Raw genomic sequence first — 19,199 nt, 5'->3', positions numbered from 1 at the left:
GTTACATCCTAGGACTAGAAGCAGAATTTGAACAGCTGAATAAATTTTGGGTAGTAACAGTAAGTGCAAATAATTTAGTATAAAATGAGTATAGGCCATGTATTGAAAAAGTTTTTAAATGAAAGATAGTTAAGTAAAATTATCATCACTTTTTTTGTTTGTTAATCCTCACCTGAGGATATTTTTTCCATTGATTTTTAGAGAAAGTGGAAGGGAGGGGGGAGAGAGAGACAGAGGAAGAGAGAGAGAGAAACATTTATTGGTTGCTTCCCACATGCAGACCGGGGCCACAGACTGGGGTTGGGGATCAAGCCTGCAACTGAGGTATGCGCCCTTGACCAGAATCAAACCCATGACCCTTCAGTCCATAGGCTGATGCTTTAACTACTGAGCAAAACTAGCTAGAGCTACCATCACCTTTAAATTCATTTAGGTACTTGATGTAAACATTGAGATTTACAAAATGCACAGAATTACATTCTTTGAAACTCTAATGAGAAATGCTAGCTAGATGTCCACCTAAAAATGTGTAGGGGGTAAATAATTTTTAAATCACATTACGGTATCTCAGTAACTAACTAATCATATAACATGCTAAGCAGAAGAATGGCCCCTACAGATGTCCATGTCCTGATCCCTGGAATCTGTTAGGTGAAATGTCAAAGAGAACTTAACGTTGCAGATAGAATTAATGTTAGCTGAAAATGTTATGGGGAGATTACCTTGACTTATCTAGGTGGGCCCAATGTCATAGCAAGGGCTCTTTAAAGTGGAAGAAGGAGGCAGAATAAGAATCAGAGAGATGTGAGTTTGCATGTTTCTGCCTTTGAAAATAGGGGACCATGAGCTAAGGAATGTGGGTGGCCTCTAGAAACTTAAAAAGCAAGAAACATTCTCTCGCAGAGCTTTCAGAAGGAACTCAGCTCTGCTGACACCTTGATTTTAGCCTAATGAGGTCCATTTGGGACTTCTGACTTCTAGAACTGTAAGAAAATAAATTTGTGTTGTTTTAAGCCACAAAAACAACCCCCTAAAACAGTACTTGTAGGGGAGGTTGTGGAATTTATGATTGAAATCAGCTTTTTTTCCTCCCTTTTCATCATGTATTTATTAACTAGTAGCCCTGCGCACGAATCCTTGCGCAAGTAGCTCGTCGCTTCCCTCAGCTGGCCACCCCGCCCACCACCACTGGTAGCTCTCCTCTGCTTGTAGCTCACTGCCCCGCCTTCCTGTAGCTCTCTGCCCACTGCCCCGCCCTCCTGTAATGCCCCGCCCCCTGCCCCTGCCCCCTGTAGCTCTCTGCCCACTGCCCCGCCCTCCTGTAATGCTCCACCCACTACTCCACCACCCTGTAGCTCTCCACCACTTGTAGATCAGTAGTGACATTACGGTGTCCTGGCTAATTTGCATATTCCTCTATTAGATTTTTGGTTTTGTTTTTTTTTTTAAAATATATTTTATTGATTTTTTACAGAGAGGAAGGGAGAGAGATAGAGAGTTAGAAACATCGATGAGAGAGAAACATCGATCAGCTGCCTCCTGCACATCCCCTACTGGGGATATGCCCACAACCCAGGTACATGCCCCTGACCGGAATCGAACCTGGGACCCTCCAGTCCGCAGGCCGACGCTCTATCCACTGAGCCAAACCGGTTTCGGCAAGGGTTTGTTTTTTTTGTAAAGTACAAAGTATATAGAGACTAGATAATTAAAATTTGTTTCACTCTGAATTCTTTTCACCTGGCTAGGTATATCTTTGCAACTTTGGTCTAACCCAGTGTGGTCTCTATGGTACCAGTTATCTTAAGGCAGGTAGCAGCAGATAGACTAATTAGAAGACTCTGGAGAAAATGACTTCTCCATTGCTTCTTAAAAAACTACTTTGTAAGGGTGGGAGCAGGGTGCCAGAGTGAAGATGTGCAGGTTCAGAGGATATGCAGAACTAGAGATGAAGCAGGAGTTATGTATGAATGGAAAGAGCTGGGTTGAGCCTCAGCTTTGCCATTGATTCTCGCAGTACTCTTATTCTAGCCCTTTCCCACTGCAGGGAGTTCGTTTCCCATCTGTAAAGTGAGGGCATGAGACTCAGTGACCTCTGGCTGGAGAAGACACTTACTCAGCCAGCCTCTGATTTGTTTTCTCTCCCTCCTACCAGAGTTCCTCATCTGTAAAGCAGGAATCATGAGTTAGACTGTCTGCCTTCAAATCCAGGCTCTGCTATTTTCTAGCTGTGTGACCCAAAGCAAATTATTTAACTTCTCTGTGCCTTAGTGTTTTCATCTGCAATATGTGCAAGATAGTAGTACTTACCACATAGGGTGGGTGTGAGGATTAAGTGAATTAACTTAGAAGAGTGCTACCCTGTGTGCCAGGAGACAATATGGGCACAGAGAGCACTGTGAGCATAGAAGCCCTTTTACCAAGGAGCACATGGTCTGAAGCCGGACCATGGCTAAGCCTGGGTGTCCTATAGACTGGTAGGGGTGAGGGTGGAGGTACCCAGGAAGCAGGAAATGGTCATCACCACCTTGATGAGGATGGCTACAGTAGGCCTCACTGAAGAAGCATTGTTTGGGACAGATCTTGAAGGAAGACTGGGAGGTCAGGCCTGCCTCTGCCCACCAGTCTGCATCCTCACTGGTGTGTGTGCCCTAGATGGGCCTGCTATTCATCTCTTGTGTGTAGGGTAGGAGGGGCCAGCCTGTACAAGGGCTCCCCTGGGAAGCACAATGTGGAACCTTCAGGGAACTTCATTGTTTGGAATCAATGAGATATACTGTTTTCCCTTTTCCTCTCCACTTTAAATTGTGGTTTGACCTTGGGGAAAAACAAAACAAAATAGGTTGAAAAGAGAAAGTTTGGATCAAAATGTGGCTGCTTCATCGTGCTGTTATGTATCTTCTGAGGCCATTGCTCACGGCTGTCTATGACGTCAGTATTTGAAGATTTGGTGCACTGAGAAGGTGAGCATGGAGGCATTGGGCTCTCCTGAAAGTCTTAGAAACAAGGGTCAGAGATTTGGGGCTTGGTTAAATGGCTGGGAGAGCTATGCCCCTAATCTCTTCCTGGCCACACATACCTTGAAGTTACTGAGTTGCCCTCCTGTGGTAGAGGTAACAATTGTCATAACTTGCACAGTAATGCTTACAGTAAGCCAAGCATGTGTTGATCATTTTACATGCATTATTTCATTTAGTTCTTGTAAACACCAATGGGATGTACATCTACGATCCTTCTTTTATAGTTGAAGAAACTGATGCCCAAAGGGCTTATATGAGTCATACCCATGGTCAGTTAGGTAGTGAGGGATAGAGCTGGGATTTGAAACCAGCTCTCTACAACTCATAGTGCTTTGTTGATGTGGTGAACTTGAGTTTCTTGTTAAATAATCAGAATCTTGACTTTAGCTCAGAATTAATAATTATAAAAACTAATTTAACTGAGCACTGTTAACCGCTTTAAAACTATCTCATTTGACCCTCATAACAAGTCTTTAAGACAGTATGTACCATTATTATCTCCTTTTACTCTTGAGACAGACACAGAGAGGTTAAGTAATTTGCCTTAAGCCACATAGCTGGTAAGTGAAGTCAAAATCCAAGCGAGACTTTTAATCATGTGCTATTCTGCTAGCTCTCTTGTTCACCTACCGACTTCCCTTCACTCCTCCTACCTCCCTTTTCTTTTCCTCTTTTCCCCATCCCATTTCTTCTTTTTCTCAACAGATTTTTAATTTGACACTGTTTCTGTGCCAGGTTTCATGCCAGGTGCTGGGAGGGACAGTCCCACGGTGTGGCGAGGGCAGAGGCCTCGGGCAGCCCTGTCACCTAGCCCTCTGGCTGGTGCCCTCCCTTTGCCCATGGCCCTGTCTCCCTGAAATTCCAGGAGTAGGTGCTTTCTGAGGCAGGGCACTTCCTTTTGTTTTTGTTAAAGGAAGTAAACTCTGTGACGGGATATCCTCTGCTGTGTTTTCATGTTATCCGAGGGCGAGAAAAAACAAAACAGGCCTGCACATGAAGAATGGAGGGAGGCCGTTTGCAAGCTGGAGGGGAGCCTGTAAACTCTTTGTTGAAGGTCAGGTGGAGAGAGACAAGCTAAGGCTTTCGGCTTGGAGTCATCTTCCATCCCTGTGGTGGTTCCAGCCAGCCACTCCTCCTGTCTTGGCCTCCTCCGTCCAGGGGCCACCTGGACTGCCCTAGTGATTCCATCAGGACAGTCTTGCTTTAAAGCTGAGGACCCAGGCTTGGCCTCTTGTTCACAGTCTTGTTACTGCTGCCACTTGAGGGAGTTGAGTTGCAGGCAAGATAAAGAGAAGAGGAAATCCTCTGAAAGCTCTTGTTGATGTGGTGAAGACAGCCCTTCCTGGACGTATGCTCTCTCTTCTTTCACAGCCACTGGGGATGTTTGTTCTCATGTGTACCCCCAGAACCCCGCTGGCCTGGGGCCTAGTTTATCCCTGAGACTCAGAGGCTAAGCAGTGATACATCTCCCAGTCTCCAAGCCCCCTCAGCATTCTGATTTCCTTTCCTTTCCTTCACGCCTTCCTGTATAAAGCAAATAGTGGGAAGAAAAGGGCCTTTGACTCATAGCTAATCTCAATGTAACATCAAAGAGAGGGAAGGAGCAATTAGAGAAACCACCAGCCCCATTTATTTTAGGAAGTCAGTTTTGGAATGCTTTTCAGCAGGAGAGGACCCAAACAGGATGGGGGTGGGGGGATGGGGGCGGGGGGGGGGGGGTGGCACATGGAGAGGTGAAAAGCCTTGTAATTTTTGCTTACTAAGTGGGTTTTATGAACAGTAGGGAAGTTGAAAGCTATGTGGGTAGCTTTGTTCAGAGAGGTTTTTAAAACTGAAATTCATAACCTAAGGAGTGTGTTCAGGAAATATTTATTATCTTATTTTTTTGGCTGGTTGTCATGACCTTGAGAATTTAAGCACCAACTTGTGCTGCTGCCCTCATGGTGAAGAAGAGGGCATGCGGGGAGGGGGTGAGTGTCCCTGGCATGATCTCATTTTGGTTTGGCTGGGAATGCAATCTTGTGGGGCAGATAGCACCCTCAGAAATCCTTGTCTTTGGAGCTAAAAGGCTGCTATCCCATTCCTTCCTCTGGTCACCCCTGACTCTTCTGAGGCTTGCCACACCACTGAGTCGGGTGTGTGCTGGACAGCATTTGATTGCTCCTCTCCACCAGGGTTGCTTAGGGTAACTGGTTAGAAGTTCCTCTGCACAGGTGAACACCTGACCCTGGGACATAGGACTTTCAGTGCTAAAGCTGACACATTCACAGCAAACCAGGATGATTGGTCAACCTATGGCCCTAACTGTAGGGTTTGCAGCTGGTGCTGGTAGGGGTGTCATGGAGGTCATTTAGGAGTTTGGAGCAGAGCCTTCCATTCCTGGTATGTATTCAACAAGAATGGTTAATGGTTCTCTCCTTAACTAGCAGGCAGAGACTAATCTGGTTTGGAATCTGTTTGGCTAGGCTGAGCAAGCTCACAGCTTAATTGAGTTTCTCAGTTTATGGCTGCTTAGTGGGGACAGTGGCTGCCTAGTGAGAATGGAGCTTAAGAGGTCAGATTTGGAGCCTGGCTGTGTCCACTTATGATCTAAAACTTAAGAATGGGTGATTTTTCCCCCCTTGGGAGTGGGTGATTTTGATCTTTTTTCCTTCTCTGGAACAAATCAGGGCTTGGAAAATACCAAGGACATAATGCTAATTTGCTGCTGTCCTGCTGGGGACAGGAGAGGGGAATAGAGAGGAAGGGAAGAGGAGCATGTTTTCTAGAACTCAGCCTCGTGAAGGAGGAGGTTAATAAGCTTGTAGTCAGAAGGGCTTTCCTTGTTGAAAGCAAACAGGTAGCTTGGGAGTAGGGCCTCTGATGGTGAAGGCTCTTGGTGGTTTCTGCATGTGGACAGGGATGAGAAAGGGCGACCCACTGTCCCAGTGTAAACATCGAAAGCCTTGTGCCCTAGAAACCCCTTGGTACCTCGGCAAACCTGGATGACTGGGTGCCCTAGTGGAGGGACAAGGCCCAAGGCAATGGGCAGGGTGGGGCCTGAGCACAGGCTGGTGAGGAGAAATGAAGCTAAGACTCGGAACTGTTTTGGAAGATGGTCAGGGTCCAGAATTTAAATCTCTGAGGGAAAGAAAAAGACTTTTGTAGTGGCCCAAGTCAAGAAAAGAAATGTATCGGCAGCCCGTGTCTTCCTGGGCACACCCTCGTGGAAGGGAACAGCTGGAATCTGGCTGGTCCGGACATTCCCTGCGAGCCGGGGGAGCAGCTGAGAGCAAGCCCAGGATGTGGCAGTTGTTTGGGGGTGAAATGGATGTCGTGGGCCCTGAGCTAAGCAGCCTCAAATCAAACTGTTCTGTTTTTGTTTTTGTTTTTTTAAAATTTCTTTTTTGAAGGACATGCTCACCCTGTTGACCTCCTCCACAGGGCAGAGGGGGAAGAGAAGCAGAGCTGGGGTCAGGTAGGACTCTGGCCATGGGTCCAGGACTCTTGATCCAGAGGGCAGACTGGGCAGTATGGGAAAGGCCTAGGGAACTTGAGAGGGGTTGGCAATCCGAGTACCCATCTGGCCTGCTTAAGCCAATTTTCCCTGGCTTTTAGGAAAAACACATGCAAACACACCTGAGCAGGAAATTTTTCTGTCTTCCAGGAAGTAGTATGAATACTCATGTGTCCTGTGACCTTTTAAAAGGGAACTCAGCTCTTCTTTCTCTGAGAATGTACCTAAAGATGTTCTCTTTATCTGTTAGATGGGAGAATAAAGTGTGTTTATCTGAGCCCCGGGGGACTTGGGGGTGACTCCCTTGTTCCAGTAGATTATATTCTCCATTAGAGCAGGGGTTGGGCTTATCATGCTTGCCACTGAATCTTAGAGCCTAGGCCAGAGCCTGGCACACAGACATTCAGTAATTAAGTGATGAATCAGCTAGTGAACAATTCAATAAGTACCTTTCTGTGTGAAGACAGTGTGCTAAAGCCTGTAGGGCAGTGATTCTCAAACTTGACTGTACATCAGAGGTAACTGGGGACCTGTAGAAACACCTCACTGTCCAGGCCACACCTCATTCCTCTTAAGTTAGAATCTTTGGGGGTGAGACCCAGGCATCAATATTTTTAAAATCTTCCAGGTGATGTTAATGTGTAGCCAAGAATCAATCTATCTTAGTCTGCTTTGGCTGCCATAACAAAACACCACAGATTGGGTGGCTTAAATTTATGGAGTCACAGTTTTGGAAGTTAGGACTTCAAGATCGAGATTCCAGCTGATTCAGTTCCTGACTTGCAGAAGGCCTCCTTCTCCCTGTGTCCTCACAGGGAGAGAAAGAGAGAGGAGAGAGAGAGAGAGAGAGAGAGAGAGAGAGCGAGCACTGATATCTCTTCCTCTTCTTTTTTAAAAAAAATATATATTTTATTGATTTTTTACAGAGAGGAAGGGAGAGGGATAGAGTTAGAAACATCGATGAGAGAGAAACATCGATCAGCTGCCTCCTGCATACCCCCTACTGGGGATGTACCCGCAACCAAGGTACATGCCCTTGACCAGAATCAAACCTGGGACCCTCAGTCCTCAAGCCAACGCTCTATCCCAGCCGTGGGCAAACTACAGCCTGCGGGCTGGATCCGGCCAGTTTGAAATGAATAAAACTAAAAAAAAAAAAGACCGTACCCTTTTATGTAATGATGTTTACTTTGAATTTATATTAGTTCACACAAACACTCCATCCATGCTTTTGTTCCGGCCCTCCGGTCCAGTTTAAGAACCCATTGTGGCCCTCGAGTCAAAAAGTTTGCCTACCCCTGCTCTATCCACTGAGCCAAACCGGTTAGGGATCTTCCTCTTCTTGTAAGGACACCTTAGGGCCCCACTCTTATGACCTCATTTAACCAATGTTACTTCTTCACAGGCCCTGTCTCCAAATAAGTCACATTGGGGGTTGGGATTTTGACATGTAAATTGTGGGGTTGGGGCACAGACATTCAGTTCTTAAGGGTCTTTTAAAAATATATATATTTTTTTATTGATTTCAGGGCGGAAGGTGGGGGGGGAGAGAAACATCAATGATGAGAGAGAATTATTGATTGGCTGCCTCCTGCATGCCCCCACTGGGGATTGATCCTGCAACCGGGTATGTGCCTTTGACAGGAATCGAACCCAGGACCCTTTAGTCAGCAGGGCGAAGCTCTATCCACCGAGCCAATCCAGCTAGGGCTCTTAAGGGTCTTGAAACTCAAAGTGCAGCCGGTTAGAAATGTAGGCTCTCAGGTCCCACCCTAGAACTCTTATATCAGAATCTGCATTTTAATAAGATCCCCAGGGAATTCATACAGACATTAGCAATTGGAAAGCACTGCTGTAGGCTGAGGGAAACAGAGAATAGGCTAATGCTTAGACTCCATGAGGTGTAGAGTAGTGGGAAATGAGGCTTGGGCTGCCCTGACAGCCGGACCAGATGGTTTGGACTGACCTGAGCAGGCAGTGGAGAGCCATGCCAGGACCTCGAGCATGGGAGAGGTGTGATTAGAACAGTGTGGTGGGGAGGTGAGGCCCTGCTGGAGGGATCCAGTGTCTCAGAATGTCCCCTTCTCCTGCAGGTGCTGCTCCCAGCAGCCAGCTTGCTGCAGCTCATGGATGTTCGGCAGAACTGCTGTGACTTCCTTCAGTCTCAGTTGCATCCCACCAATTGCCTGGGCATCCGCGCGTTTGCAGATGTGCACACCTGCACCGACCTTCTGCAGCAGGCCAATGCTTACGCAGGTAATGGGGACTGGGCTGCCATACCTCCTCCAACTTTGTGGATTGAATAACCTGGCCGGCTGTGGACACCTCAAAGATTATGAGAAGTGCACTCTGCTGCGAAGCAGCTATAATTCAGTCAGCGTCACAAGACACAGGTGGGAAGATCGTTAGCAATAGAAGAGTCCAGCTCATTGCCAAGTATAATATGATTAATTATCAGATGGATAACACAGACAGTAATTTTCACGAGAGAAGAGGAAAGAGATCTGAGAAGACTTCCTGGGGGAAGAGTAACTTGAGCTAGGTTTGAAATAAATCATTTCTGTTTAAGGTGATTTCTATTTTGATCAAAGTGTTCTTTAAACAGGAGCTTAACAGGCAAATACTACTGTAAGGCCTGTGATGATAAGGAAGAGTCCCTGGCTCTGCCTTTCCGCAGCAAGTCTTGCTCTCTAGAGGCACTCACTTCAATTCTAAAAAGAGTGAAAATGCAGGCTCTGATTCAGCTAAAAGCTGTTTCGTCTACTCTTTATCTCCACTTAGCGAAACAATATGTTTACATCACTGTTTTTGGAATAGTTTTAGATATTATCTGCTGACTTCTCACAGAAGAATAAGATTGAACTTTCATAGACTTTCCCCTCATATACATACATCCTTCCCTTCTCTTTATTTCCTACAATCTTATTTCTACAACTGAACTAAATTATGTATTATAATTATAGTTTTTTAAATCTAAAAACTTTTTTTAATCAGAAAGGCAGTAATAATTATGTTACTATTTCTGAGATACAGATGGGACCAGTTGTTAAGATGATCCTGATGATGATGATTTTTGTGAAGGACATTCTCCAGATGCCCCAATTCTGAATTCTCCTGACTCTTCCTGGCTCTGAACCTTGGCTCTCCTGTCTCTCTGCTGTGCTTCCTGTGCCCCTTCCCCTGCACATTCCCCATGCCTTGCTGCTTTTTCTCAGGGAGCCTTTCCTCTCTGTGGAGAGGACTCCCCAGCCCAGTCTTTGAAGAGACCACTTTCTTGAGGCTTTGCTTCAGCAGGAGCCAAGAACTTGGCCAAGACCCAGGCCAGCTCATGAACACCTGCTGGTGCAGTGACAAAGGAAGAGCGCTTAGATGCCAGGAATTCCCTGACTCCCTTCCTGGTGTCCCTCCCAGCCCTCCCCTTCCACACTGTGTGTGCATGCATGCCTGCACACACAGCACATATCCCAGCCTGTTGTAGTTGGCCGAAAAGATCATCGCAGGTTTGGGGAGTGTGCTGAACCCTCACCTTTAACAAAGGCTCCCAGGCTCTTCTGGCCTGACTTTTCCCCACTTTCAAAATCTGTTTTTTCTCCCCTTGCCCCTTTCATTTTCTGATGGTGAGACTCATCTGTAGGAGAGTGGGGAGGATGCATTTGGGAGCACAACGTTGTGGTGGTGCTCCCTGGTCCTCATGTCACAGTGATTGGGACCTGCCAGCATTGTGTGAGTGTGTGTGTGGAGGGTGTGCACAGACGTGTGAATGCAGAAATCCTGATGAATTATTTCTAGCTAGTGTTTATTGAGCTCTCACTTTGGGTCACACCCATGCTCACCATTTTATGTGTCATCTCATTTGATGCGTACAACAGCTAAGGAGACTAAGGCATGGGCAGGTGAAGTTATTTGTAGGAGTCACGCAGCTGGTAAGGACAGAGGCAGGTTTCAAACCCAGACAGTTTGAGTCCAGAGCCAGTGATTATAACTACTGCATACTATGCTTGCAGGCCCCATTTGGACATAAGGCAGCCCTGTGGATTGCTAATTGAGGAGTATTGGTGGCTAGAGCTGGCATTTTCCATTAGAAGTGTGAGCCTGGAAGCCTGTGCCACATAGCCAGATGCCAACAACCAGACAGTGTAGACAGACGACCAGCTGTCTCTGCTAGACACAGGCTGTTTAGTCATCTTCGTGTGGGGAAGTGAGACGTGGATGTCTTCTCTTCCATTTTGGGAGGCGGCTGGCCCCCTCACTGCATGTGTGAGCCCTCCTATTTTCCCTGCTCGGTCGGTGTGACTTCAGGCTGAGAGCCTCTCCCTGTTGTACAGGCCTTCCCTGGAGCCTGCGACCATGTCCTGGTACAGGTTTCTTTGCAGCCCACAGGGAAGTCACAAAAATGCAGAGGTGGTAAGACCATGATGAAAAGACGTTAGAAGCAGCAGTGTGAAGGTAAATTGTACAGTGTTAGCGAAGGAAGTGTATAAGGATTATCTTCGCTTACTCCCTCAGTGGTTTTCGTCCACCCACTGATGTGGGCTGCTGTGTTTCTTTGGTCTTGCACTTCCTCACTTGAGGTGGAATCTGGCACTCTCTGCCCTCACTGCCTCTTGAGAGCTGCTGCCTCGCCCACTGTAAGTGTGGAGGTGTGGGCACCCACTAGGGTCACATAAAAGGGGCAGTATCGGCCCTTGTAGTCACCGGCTTCTCTGGCCCCCTGCCTCACATTAGTGGGGGTTTAAGCCAACCCACTACAAGGAGACCCTCCAGATCAGAAGTAGGGGTCAGACCAGCCAACACTGGAGCAACCCCTAGGCCTGTTTTCTCCTCTCTATGATGGGGGAAATACATCCTGCCCCATTTTCAGGATGGTCTGGGGATTGGGCAGGACAGGGAGGAGAGCCTCCTGCAGAAGTAGGCACCACCCATGGCCATGCTCTGAGCGTCCCTGCCAGCCTCACCATCCGCAGTGAGAGAGCCTCAGAGCTGGGTCCTGGCAGAGAGAGGGACTCCCTGGGACATCACCGCTGCTGTTGCTGCGGACATCATGCACTTTTGGGAGAGGACCATTTCCAGAGCTTCTGATTTTGGTTTCTCTGTATCAGGTGCACAGGTATATCCTGCTTTCTCACCTTGCCTAGTCTCTGGTTAGCTGGCCTCTGCTCTCACTTGTTCATGGTCCCAGCTTTGCCTCTGAATTCTGTTCCTAGTCCTTATCCAAGACAAATTTTCTTTTGCTGTTATAATTATTATTGCTATCTAATAAAAAATCACCCATACTTATTACAGAAAAAGCAGACAGGCAGAAAGAGCAGGAAAAACACCACAATCCTACCCAGAGAGAACCATGGGCAGCACCTAGCATAGAGCTTTCTCAGTCTTTTTTATCTGTTGTATCATATGGATGCACTATAATTTATTTAACCCCAGTCCTTGATTAATGGGCACTAATGTTTACTGTTTTTTTCTTTCATATAAAATGTTGAGTGAGAAATTTTCTACGTAATATTCTGGAGTACACTTGCTAATATGTAAGTAAGATTATACCTGTAGTTTACCATCTTAGTGGCATAAAGTAGCTCAAAGGGAGTATGCATTAAAAATTTTTGATAGTTATTGACAAATTGCGCTCTAAAAAAATGTAACCATTTTAAAAATATATTTTATTGATTTTTTACAGAGAGGAAGGGAGAGAGATAGAGAGTTTAAAACATCGATGAGAGAGAAACATCGATCAGCTGCCTCCTGCACATCCCCCAGTGGGGATATGCCCGCAACCCAGGTACATGCCCTTGACCGGAATCGAACCCGGGACCCTTCAGTCCGCAGGCCGACGCTCTATCCACTGAGCCAAACCGGTTTTGGCAAAAAATGTAACCGTTTTTAAAGCCAGCTCTTGCCTTCTGATGGTTAGTCCTTAGTTTCTTGATGAAGGCACCAAGAGGCAGACAACAGTGGGACTCTGAGAGGCGGGAGCACCACCTCCCCACCCAGCTGCCTGTTTGCTTTCCTGTTTAGAATGGCCTTGTCTTTTCCCAGGTCTGGTTTTCCCCTCACGGTTATGCCCCCAGGTGTTTGCTGTGATACATTATTCTGGGGTGGGGAAGGTATCCTGTATTTAGAAACTGACCTCCCATACTCTTGTCCCCAGTTGATGGTATCAGAGTTCTCCTGGGTAGCTAGTAGCTGGGAAAGGGACCTGAGTATTTTGTACAGCTTGTTTCTTATAACTCATTATTATTTCTAGGGACAGTTTAATCTTTAACCTCAGAGGCCAGGACAGGTTTATGGGGATTTGTTGTTTGGTAATTGGACGGCTATGCACTGGGCCATCAGCAGAGCTGGTTGGGAGGCATGTTAATGAGACCCCACTAATGAAACGGCAATAAAAATTCCTTGGGCATGTTGTTTACATCAGTCTGCCAAAGCTGAGCTGAAACCCTCCAGCCATGGGATGGAAAAGCCATGGGATTGAATGCGTTTGTGGAGAGAAATGGCCTTTTTTCAATTGATTGAGTCTTTTGAGCTCATGGAATGAAGTGATTAAACTAAGGGCAGCAAAAAACTTTGACAAATCATTTAAAAAACACCAACCTCTGACTCAGTGAGGGTTGTCTTAATGAAATTGCTGCCTTCAACTTAGCATCATAAGATGATGATGATGATATGATGATGATGGTAGGAGTTTCTGCCATTTCTGAACACTTGGCTAGGTTCCAGGCTGGGTGCTGTGCAGTTAATAGGCACGGAACTATGAGAGGTAGTTATTCTTTTCCCAATTTATAGATGAAGAAACAGGAACTCCAGAATGTTTAGTAACTTGTCCAAGATCACCTAGTTTGTAAGTGGCAATGGCAAGATTCATGATGAGGCTGTCTGAACCAGGGCCTGTGCTCCGAGCCCACTACTTATTTTCACACTCACCAGGCCAGTTCAGCCTCTCTCTGCACGGTGGTCGCCTCCTTCCTGCTCTGCCTGATTTTCTGCTTCTAACTTGAAGGTGGCAAATGAAGCCTTACAGCAGACACAGGTAGTCTGTGTTGTTAGATGGTCTCCCTGTTGGGATTTTAGGAAGCTTCCCTTAGTCCTCCCATTCTCTGGGTAACAGGGAACTCTGGTGTTGAATCAATAACAGTGATGACTAGGCAGTTTTGATACAGCCCTTTGCCCCCCCCCCCGCCCCCCGTGAATGCACGCGAGTTATAGAGAAAGGAGGAGGGACCATATATATATATCTTTCTGGAATTAAGTCAGTATGATAAAGAGCTCATATCCCATCATCCCCAGGGAAGGTGGAGGTAGTAACATTGAGTCTGAGGGTCGGTGGTCATGACCCATGTGGGAAGACGTCAAGGTAGGTCTCTGTTACTTCCCTGTGGGAGCTGAGCCTTCTCCCTGGGGCAGGGAAACTGTGGGCCCTGAGAGCCAAATACTGACTTATGAAAGCTTACTTACCTCTTTTCTCCACAAATAGGGCAATAGGGGGCAGGAGAGAGAGATTTAAAGCATTTCTGTTTTATTTTTTACCTTGCTAAAATGTTTTGATTCTGTTTGTGTGTTCACCTGTGTCAGCCAATCTTTCCTTAGACATATAACCAGTGGTTTAATTCAGAGCCCTCGGACCTGTTCCCTGGGGCCACAGGGATAATGAGGTTTGTTTTATTTCTGAAGGTCAGGGAAGTCATAGATGGATTTTCAGTTCCATTTGTTTATTAAGACTTATAGTTTAGATGAACCTGATCAAAAGCTTAGGCTTATTTCCTCCCATCAGGAGAAACTTGGGATTAATTTAGGAGGTTGCCTGAGCCGTAGGCAGTCCTGAAGAATGAAAGGAAGCACAGTAAAAATCTGAGAGCTCAGTATTTGCAGATGTGCTGGACACTGAGGATTGAGATTCACACAAGGCAGACCCTGCCCTCCTGGGGCTACCGTCCCAGTGTGAGAGAAAGACCTCAGAGGATAAAACAGGTGGATTAGGGCTATGGTAATTTTTATTTCCTGTTTCAGGGGCTTTGAGAACATAGAAAGTTATCACTTCACCTAGCCTGGTAGACAGAGAGATTAGGGAAAGATCTCAGTTCAGGGGTATGTTGGAGATTTGAATGTAGGACCAATGCTAAACGTTTAGAACACCACTATTCTAAGTTGTTTATTTTAAAAGATAGGTTATTAGATTTATTCTTTTTGTGTCTCTGACACACCCTGAAGAGGGATTCTTAGGGTACTCGGATATGTATATTGAATTTTACCCCAATGGCCTGCTTAGGACAAGCTCATATTATCTTGGGGCCTCAGGTAGTCATTAAATGTTTGTTATTGTAATCAGACAGTCTTGGTTTCAAAACCTGGCTCAACCATTTATACTGTGTGATTCTTAGCCCATGACTAAATAACTTTTTGAGCTTCCATTTCTCCATCTGTAAAATGGGGGTAGTGATATTTACTTCACCAGGGCTTTTGGGAGAAGTGACATAGTACATGTGAAATGCATAGCACAACATTAGCTACTCCGTATTAGGTAAAGCTCTCAACTTTTTCCAGGCCTGCTTTCCTGAAAAGACCCAATTCTGCTCCTAGAACAAGTCCTTTCATGGGAACACACCATCCAAGTTTTGTCATCCTTTCAACATTAGGAAGATGTGTATTGCTTGAAGTTATCTGGTGCCTCTCCGCTTCTCTGTAATTTCTCATCCAAATGGACAGGAACAGACACATTGTGTTTCATTAATCAAAACTTGAAACTTAAACAGTATTTGTTATTTATAGTAAAGCCTGGTTAATTAGGACTCTTAACCAGGACCCTTGTTTTTTTCCCTTTGTTTCCATTTCTCTTTAAGGAAAAAGAAGCAAAAAGACCAGAAAAGTTAGAGTTATTACTGGAGAGTTCCCCTTCAAGGGGCTGGCCCATGGTTAGAAGATACTATGCCCCCTACACACCCCACCTATCCGCCAAGATCTGGCCGCATCTGCCTCTCTATTGCATCTCCTGGAGCCTGGTATAGCTCCCCATACTTAGTGGATGTTCAGTAAACATTTGTTAAATGAATAAAGGCATTGCCTAGGCCAGGGGTGGGCAACCTTTTTGTGAGTTTGTGCCAAAACCAGCAAAATCTCTGACTCAAAATTCTTCTGTGTGCCAACCCTAATTTTTTGAGAACATGCTATGCCTACCTGATATCTCTTAAGGTGTACATATGTGAAGAATCTTGAAGAAATAATAAAATTCATTCGAGCGACAAAAACACAGTATATGATGATGAAAAATACTTTTATTTTTTAATGTATACATGTACACTGATAGTCCGACAGAAAACTTTATGACTCCGTTTGATATTATCAGTGGGACTTTTGCTGCTGCATCACTGATGACAGAGATTTTACATCAGGTTTACATTTCGTAACCTTCAGAGATATGCATGAGCTACTACTTTCATCCATCAGGCTACTCCTATTACGAGACTTAACACAATTCATCACTGAGAACAAAGATTCACAAGCGTATGTGGATGAAATCAAAACACTGGTCGGATCTAGGAAGGCAGGGAGAGTTAAGGCAGAGGCATAGAAATTGCTCTTCCCCTCTCTCGTCAATCCATGTCTATGGTCTTTAAGATAACTTGTTATGTAAAATTATTTATCTAAGATGCATCTACACTAAATTTATCTGAAAAATAAAAAGAGTCGATATTAAGAAAAAAATTGTAAATGGAAGATTATAGGAGAGGGTTTCATGTGCCAGCAAAAGTTACTGGCGTGCCATGTTTGGCACGTGTGCCAGGGGTTGCCCACCCCTGGCCTAGGCTATAGCTGCACTGAGCTATTGCTACTCTCTAGACATGCTCTGAATTTTCCTGCTTCCATGCTGTTATTTGTATTTGGAGTGCCTCTTTCAGTCACGGCCCTGTGGATTTGAGGTGGAATTATTAGTGCCTTGTCTTACCCCTCTTATAAGGTTCATGTAGGCATCAGCTCTGATTTCTTCATTTTTGAAGAAACACTGCATTTGGCACATCATACACTAACAGTTATGGAGCACTTGCAGTGGCCTCAGTAAATGTGACTTTCCTGTATTTGCTTACTTAATGACCACACACCTTTATGAGATAGGTACTATTGTTAGCTTCACTTAATAGATGAGAAAAGTGCAGCCTTAAGAAATTACATAACTTATATCCCTAGAGAGTTTTCTGAACTCAATGGAATTAAAGTGAGTTTCTAAGACCTTTGAAGTCCACAGACTTGTCCACAGGACCCAAAGGAACTGCTTCTCTGTTAGAGAGCAGTGCTGCCCAAGGACTGACTGTGTAAAGCAGGGACAGGGCTGATCATACTCATCCTTAATTTCTAAGAGTTTCTTAAAGATTTTAAAATGGACTAATACCTTTGGACTTCAAAACAACCATGAGACCTAGGTCAGGTGTTATGGTCCCATTTTATCGACGATGAAGCCAAAGCCTGGAAAGAACTGACTGTAAGAGGTGGAGCTAGGACTTGAACCCAGGTCTTCTGACTCTAAGCCAAAGCTCTTCACTACATCCTCCTTTAATACATTAACAACAAAGCAAAACAAACAAACAAAAATCCCCAAACCAACCAACCAACCAACCAACCAACCAACCAGTGTGAAAGGTAGAAGCTGATTCTCAGGGAGGTGTATATTCTGGGAGCAGAGGGGGTTCTTTCCGGGAAGCAGCTGGGAAGAGGGCTGACTTGAGTGCCAAGTCTTCTGGGGAGTTCCTGTTTCCCAGGAGAGGGAGTTGGTCAGAGCATCCTTGTCCTGTTTTTTGTTGTTGTTTTTTTCTATTTTGTTGTTTCTTGAGTGTTGCTAACAGAAAGAGGACTCTAGTTCCCCAACTCTGGGGGCTTAGCCCTGTCTCCTCAGACTGAGGGGTGGGGGGCGGGTAGGGAAGATTCCCTCCTTGCTCCCTCTCTTCCTGCTCATGCCCTGCAAATCTCTTGGGTTCTGGGGGCCAGCCCTGAGCCAGCAGCTGCTGCTCATTAACTCCCCTGTTGCCCCTACCCACTGAAAACTGCTGCCTGGGAGGCTTTCTGTGGGGATTTCAGTGGGAGGATCCAGATGGGCAAAGCAGCAGCCTGAGTCAGAAAGAGGGACCTGGATTCAAATTCTGCAGTGTCTGAGGGCGAGAGATGGGAAGGTGTCGGGGGCTGACTGCTTTCTGCCTTGATTTATCTTCGAGAATTTTTGGTTTGTTCACTATGCCACCTGGACTATGCATCACTGCACTTCCATTTTTTTTCTTTTCCAAATCCAGCCCATCTACTTTCAGCTTTATGAGTTATAAGGAAGAATTTTTCACAACCCAGAATTTTATTCTCTCACCTCCTGTTCTCTTCTCTCTTCTCTCTTCCAAATGTTAGGTTTTGGGTCAACCAAAACTAATGGTGGAGAGGTTGGGTGCGGCTCTGGGCCACAGAGGTGTTGGTGCTGGTTCACCTGACACTCCTGCTGAGCTGAGCCTTGATGCCCTGCACTTTGCTGTGGTGTGCGGACGGCCTTTCTCTTTGCTATTTCTTGGGTGTTGCTGACAAATGAAGGACTCTAGTTAAAGACTTCTTGGACTAGAAAGGCATGTGGGGAGAATCTTGTACCTTTCCAAGCCTCCAGGCCAAGAATGGATTCCTATCATCCAAAGAAGATTGTTCACTTGCTTTTATTTTAAAATCTTTAAGAATGGGCACTTTAAAAGTAATACCCTGTAGTCTTAAAAATTCCCATAGTTAGGGAGGCCTTTTGCATGTCTCACCTAAAATCTAAGCTTTACACTAAAGGCCTTTTCCTGTTGACATATAGAGAAGCAAGACCAGCTTCTTCCTTTATGACAGTTGCTTCCCTTCATAAAGGATCTGACTTTTAAACCTCAGGATGGACAAGCTTTAACTGTGGGCTCAGTGATATCATTAGGCTGGGGGGGAGCAAGTGGGAAACCCTTTTGTCCAGTGAAAGATGGAAAAGGTTGTTTATAACCTGATCTTTGAGAGTAAAATATTAAGGTTTAGGGAATCTGAAGAAAGGCTATATGGGAGTTCTTTGGGTCTGAATTATTTCCAACATAAAATTTAGAAGATTTTTGCAAGAAATGATTTAAATATTTGGTTTTTAAGAGGCCAATTAATGTGAGAAAGGGCCTTAACATGGTCTGATGTTCCTTTTCATTATGCAGCTATAGCAGTCTTGATATTTCAGCATCTCTCAAGGGTGGAGGGTCTCTGAATCTGACTTGAGGGGCTGGCCAGACCAAGTGTGGGTAGCCCTGAGTGGGAACCGGGAGGTGTAGCCCTCCAGAGGCTATCAGGCCAGAAAGAGACCACCAAAGAAGGAAGTAGGGAAGCCTGGAGGTCAAGGGGCACAGCTGCTCCTTAAGGTGATGGTGCAGGGTGGTGAGAGAACTGAAAAAGGAGCAAAGACTGAGCCAAATGACAAAGGATCCTGCCACCTCCAGGACCTGCTGCACCAGAAACTGTCAACCCTTACACTGGTTCACCTTGTCATAGATTGCAAAACCACTTTCATAGTTCCTTTCCCACCAGAGCATGGGAGGGAGGCAAGACAAGTGGTCTTATCCCCATTTCACAGATGAGGATAGTGAGGCCCAGGGAGGTGATGCCATTGGCTCAAGAAAATAGTTTGTAAATGGCAAGGCCAGGATTTGAGTCTAGCTTCCTTCTTT

At 45.5% G+C, this 19,199-nt stretch overlaps 1 protein-coding gene across 1 annotated transcript in view; it reads left to right on the top strand.

Moving 5' to 3' along the window:
• Positions 1 to 19,199, top strand: part of KLHL3 (kelch like family member 3) — a 108,490-nt gene that overhangs the window by 37,899 nt on the left and 51,392 nt on the right. Inside the window, exon 5 of the mRNA XM_081090975.1 lies at positions 8,610 to 8,772. Coding sequence (XP_080947101.1) covers positions 8,610 to 8,772 — 163 coding nt within the window. The remainder of the gene's footprint in view (positions 1 to 8,609; positions 8,773 to 19,199) is intronic.

The sequence above is a fragment of the Myotis nattereri genome, assembly GCF_964212035.1.
Source record: "Myotis nattereri genome assembly, chromosome: 5".
NCBI classification, from domain to species: Eukaryota; Metazoa; Chordata; class Mammalia; order Chiroptera; family Vespertilionidae; genus Myotis; species Myotis nattereri.
The sequence above is the reverse complement of the archived record's forward strand: the minus strand, read 5'-3'. Positions and strand labels throughout refer to the sequence as shown.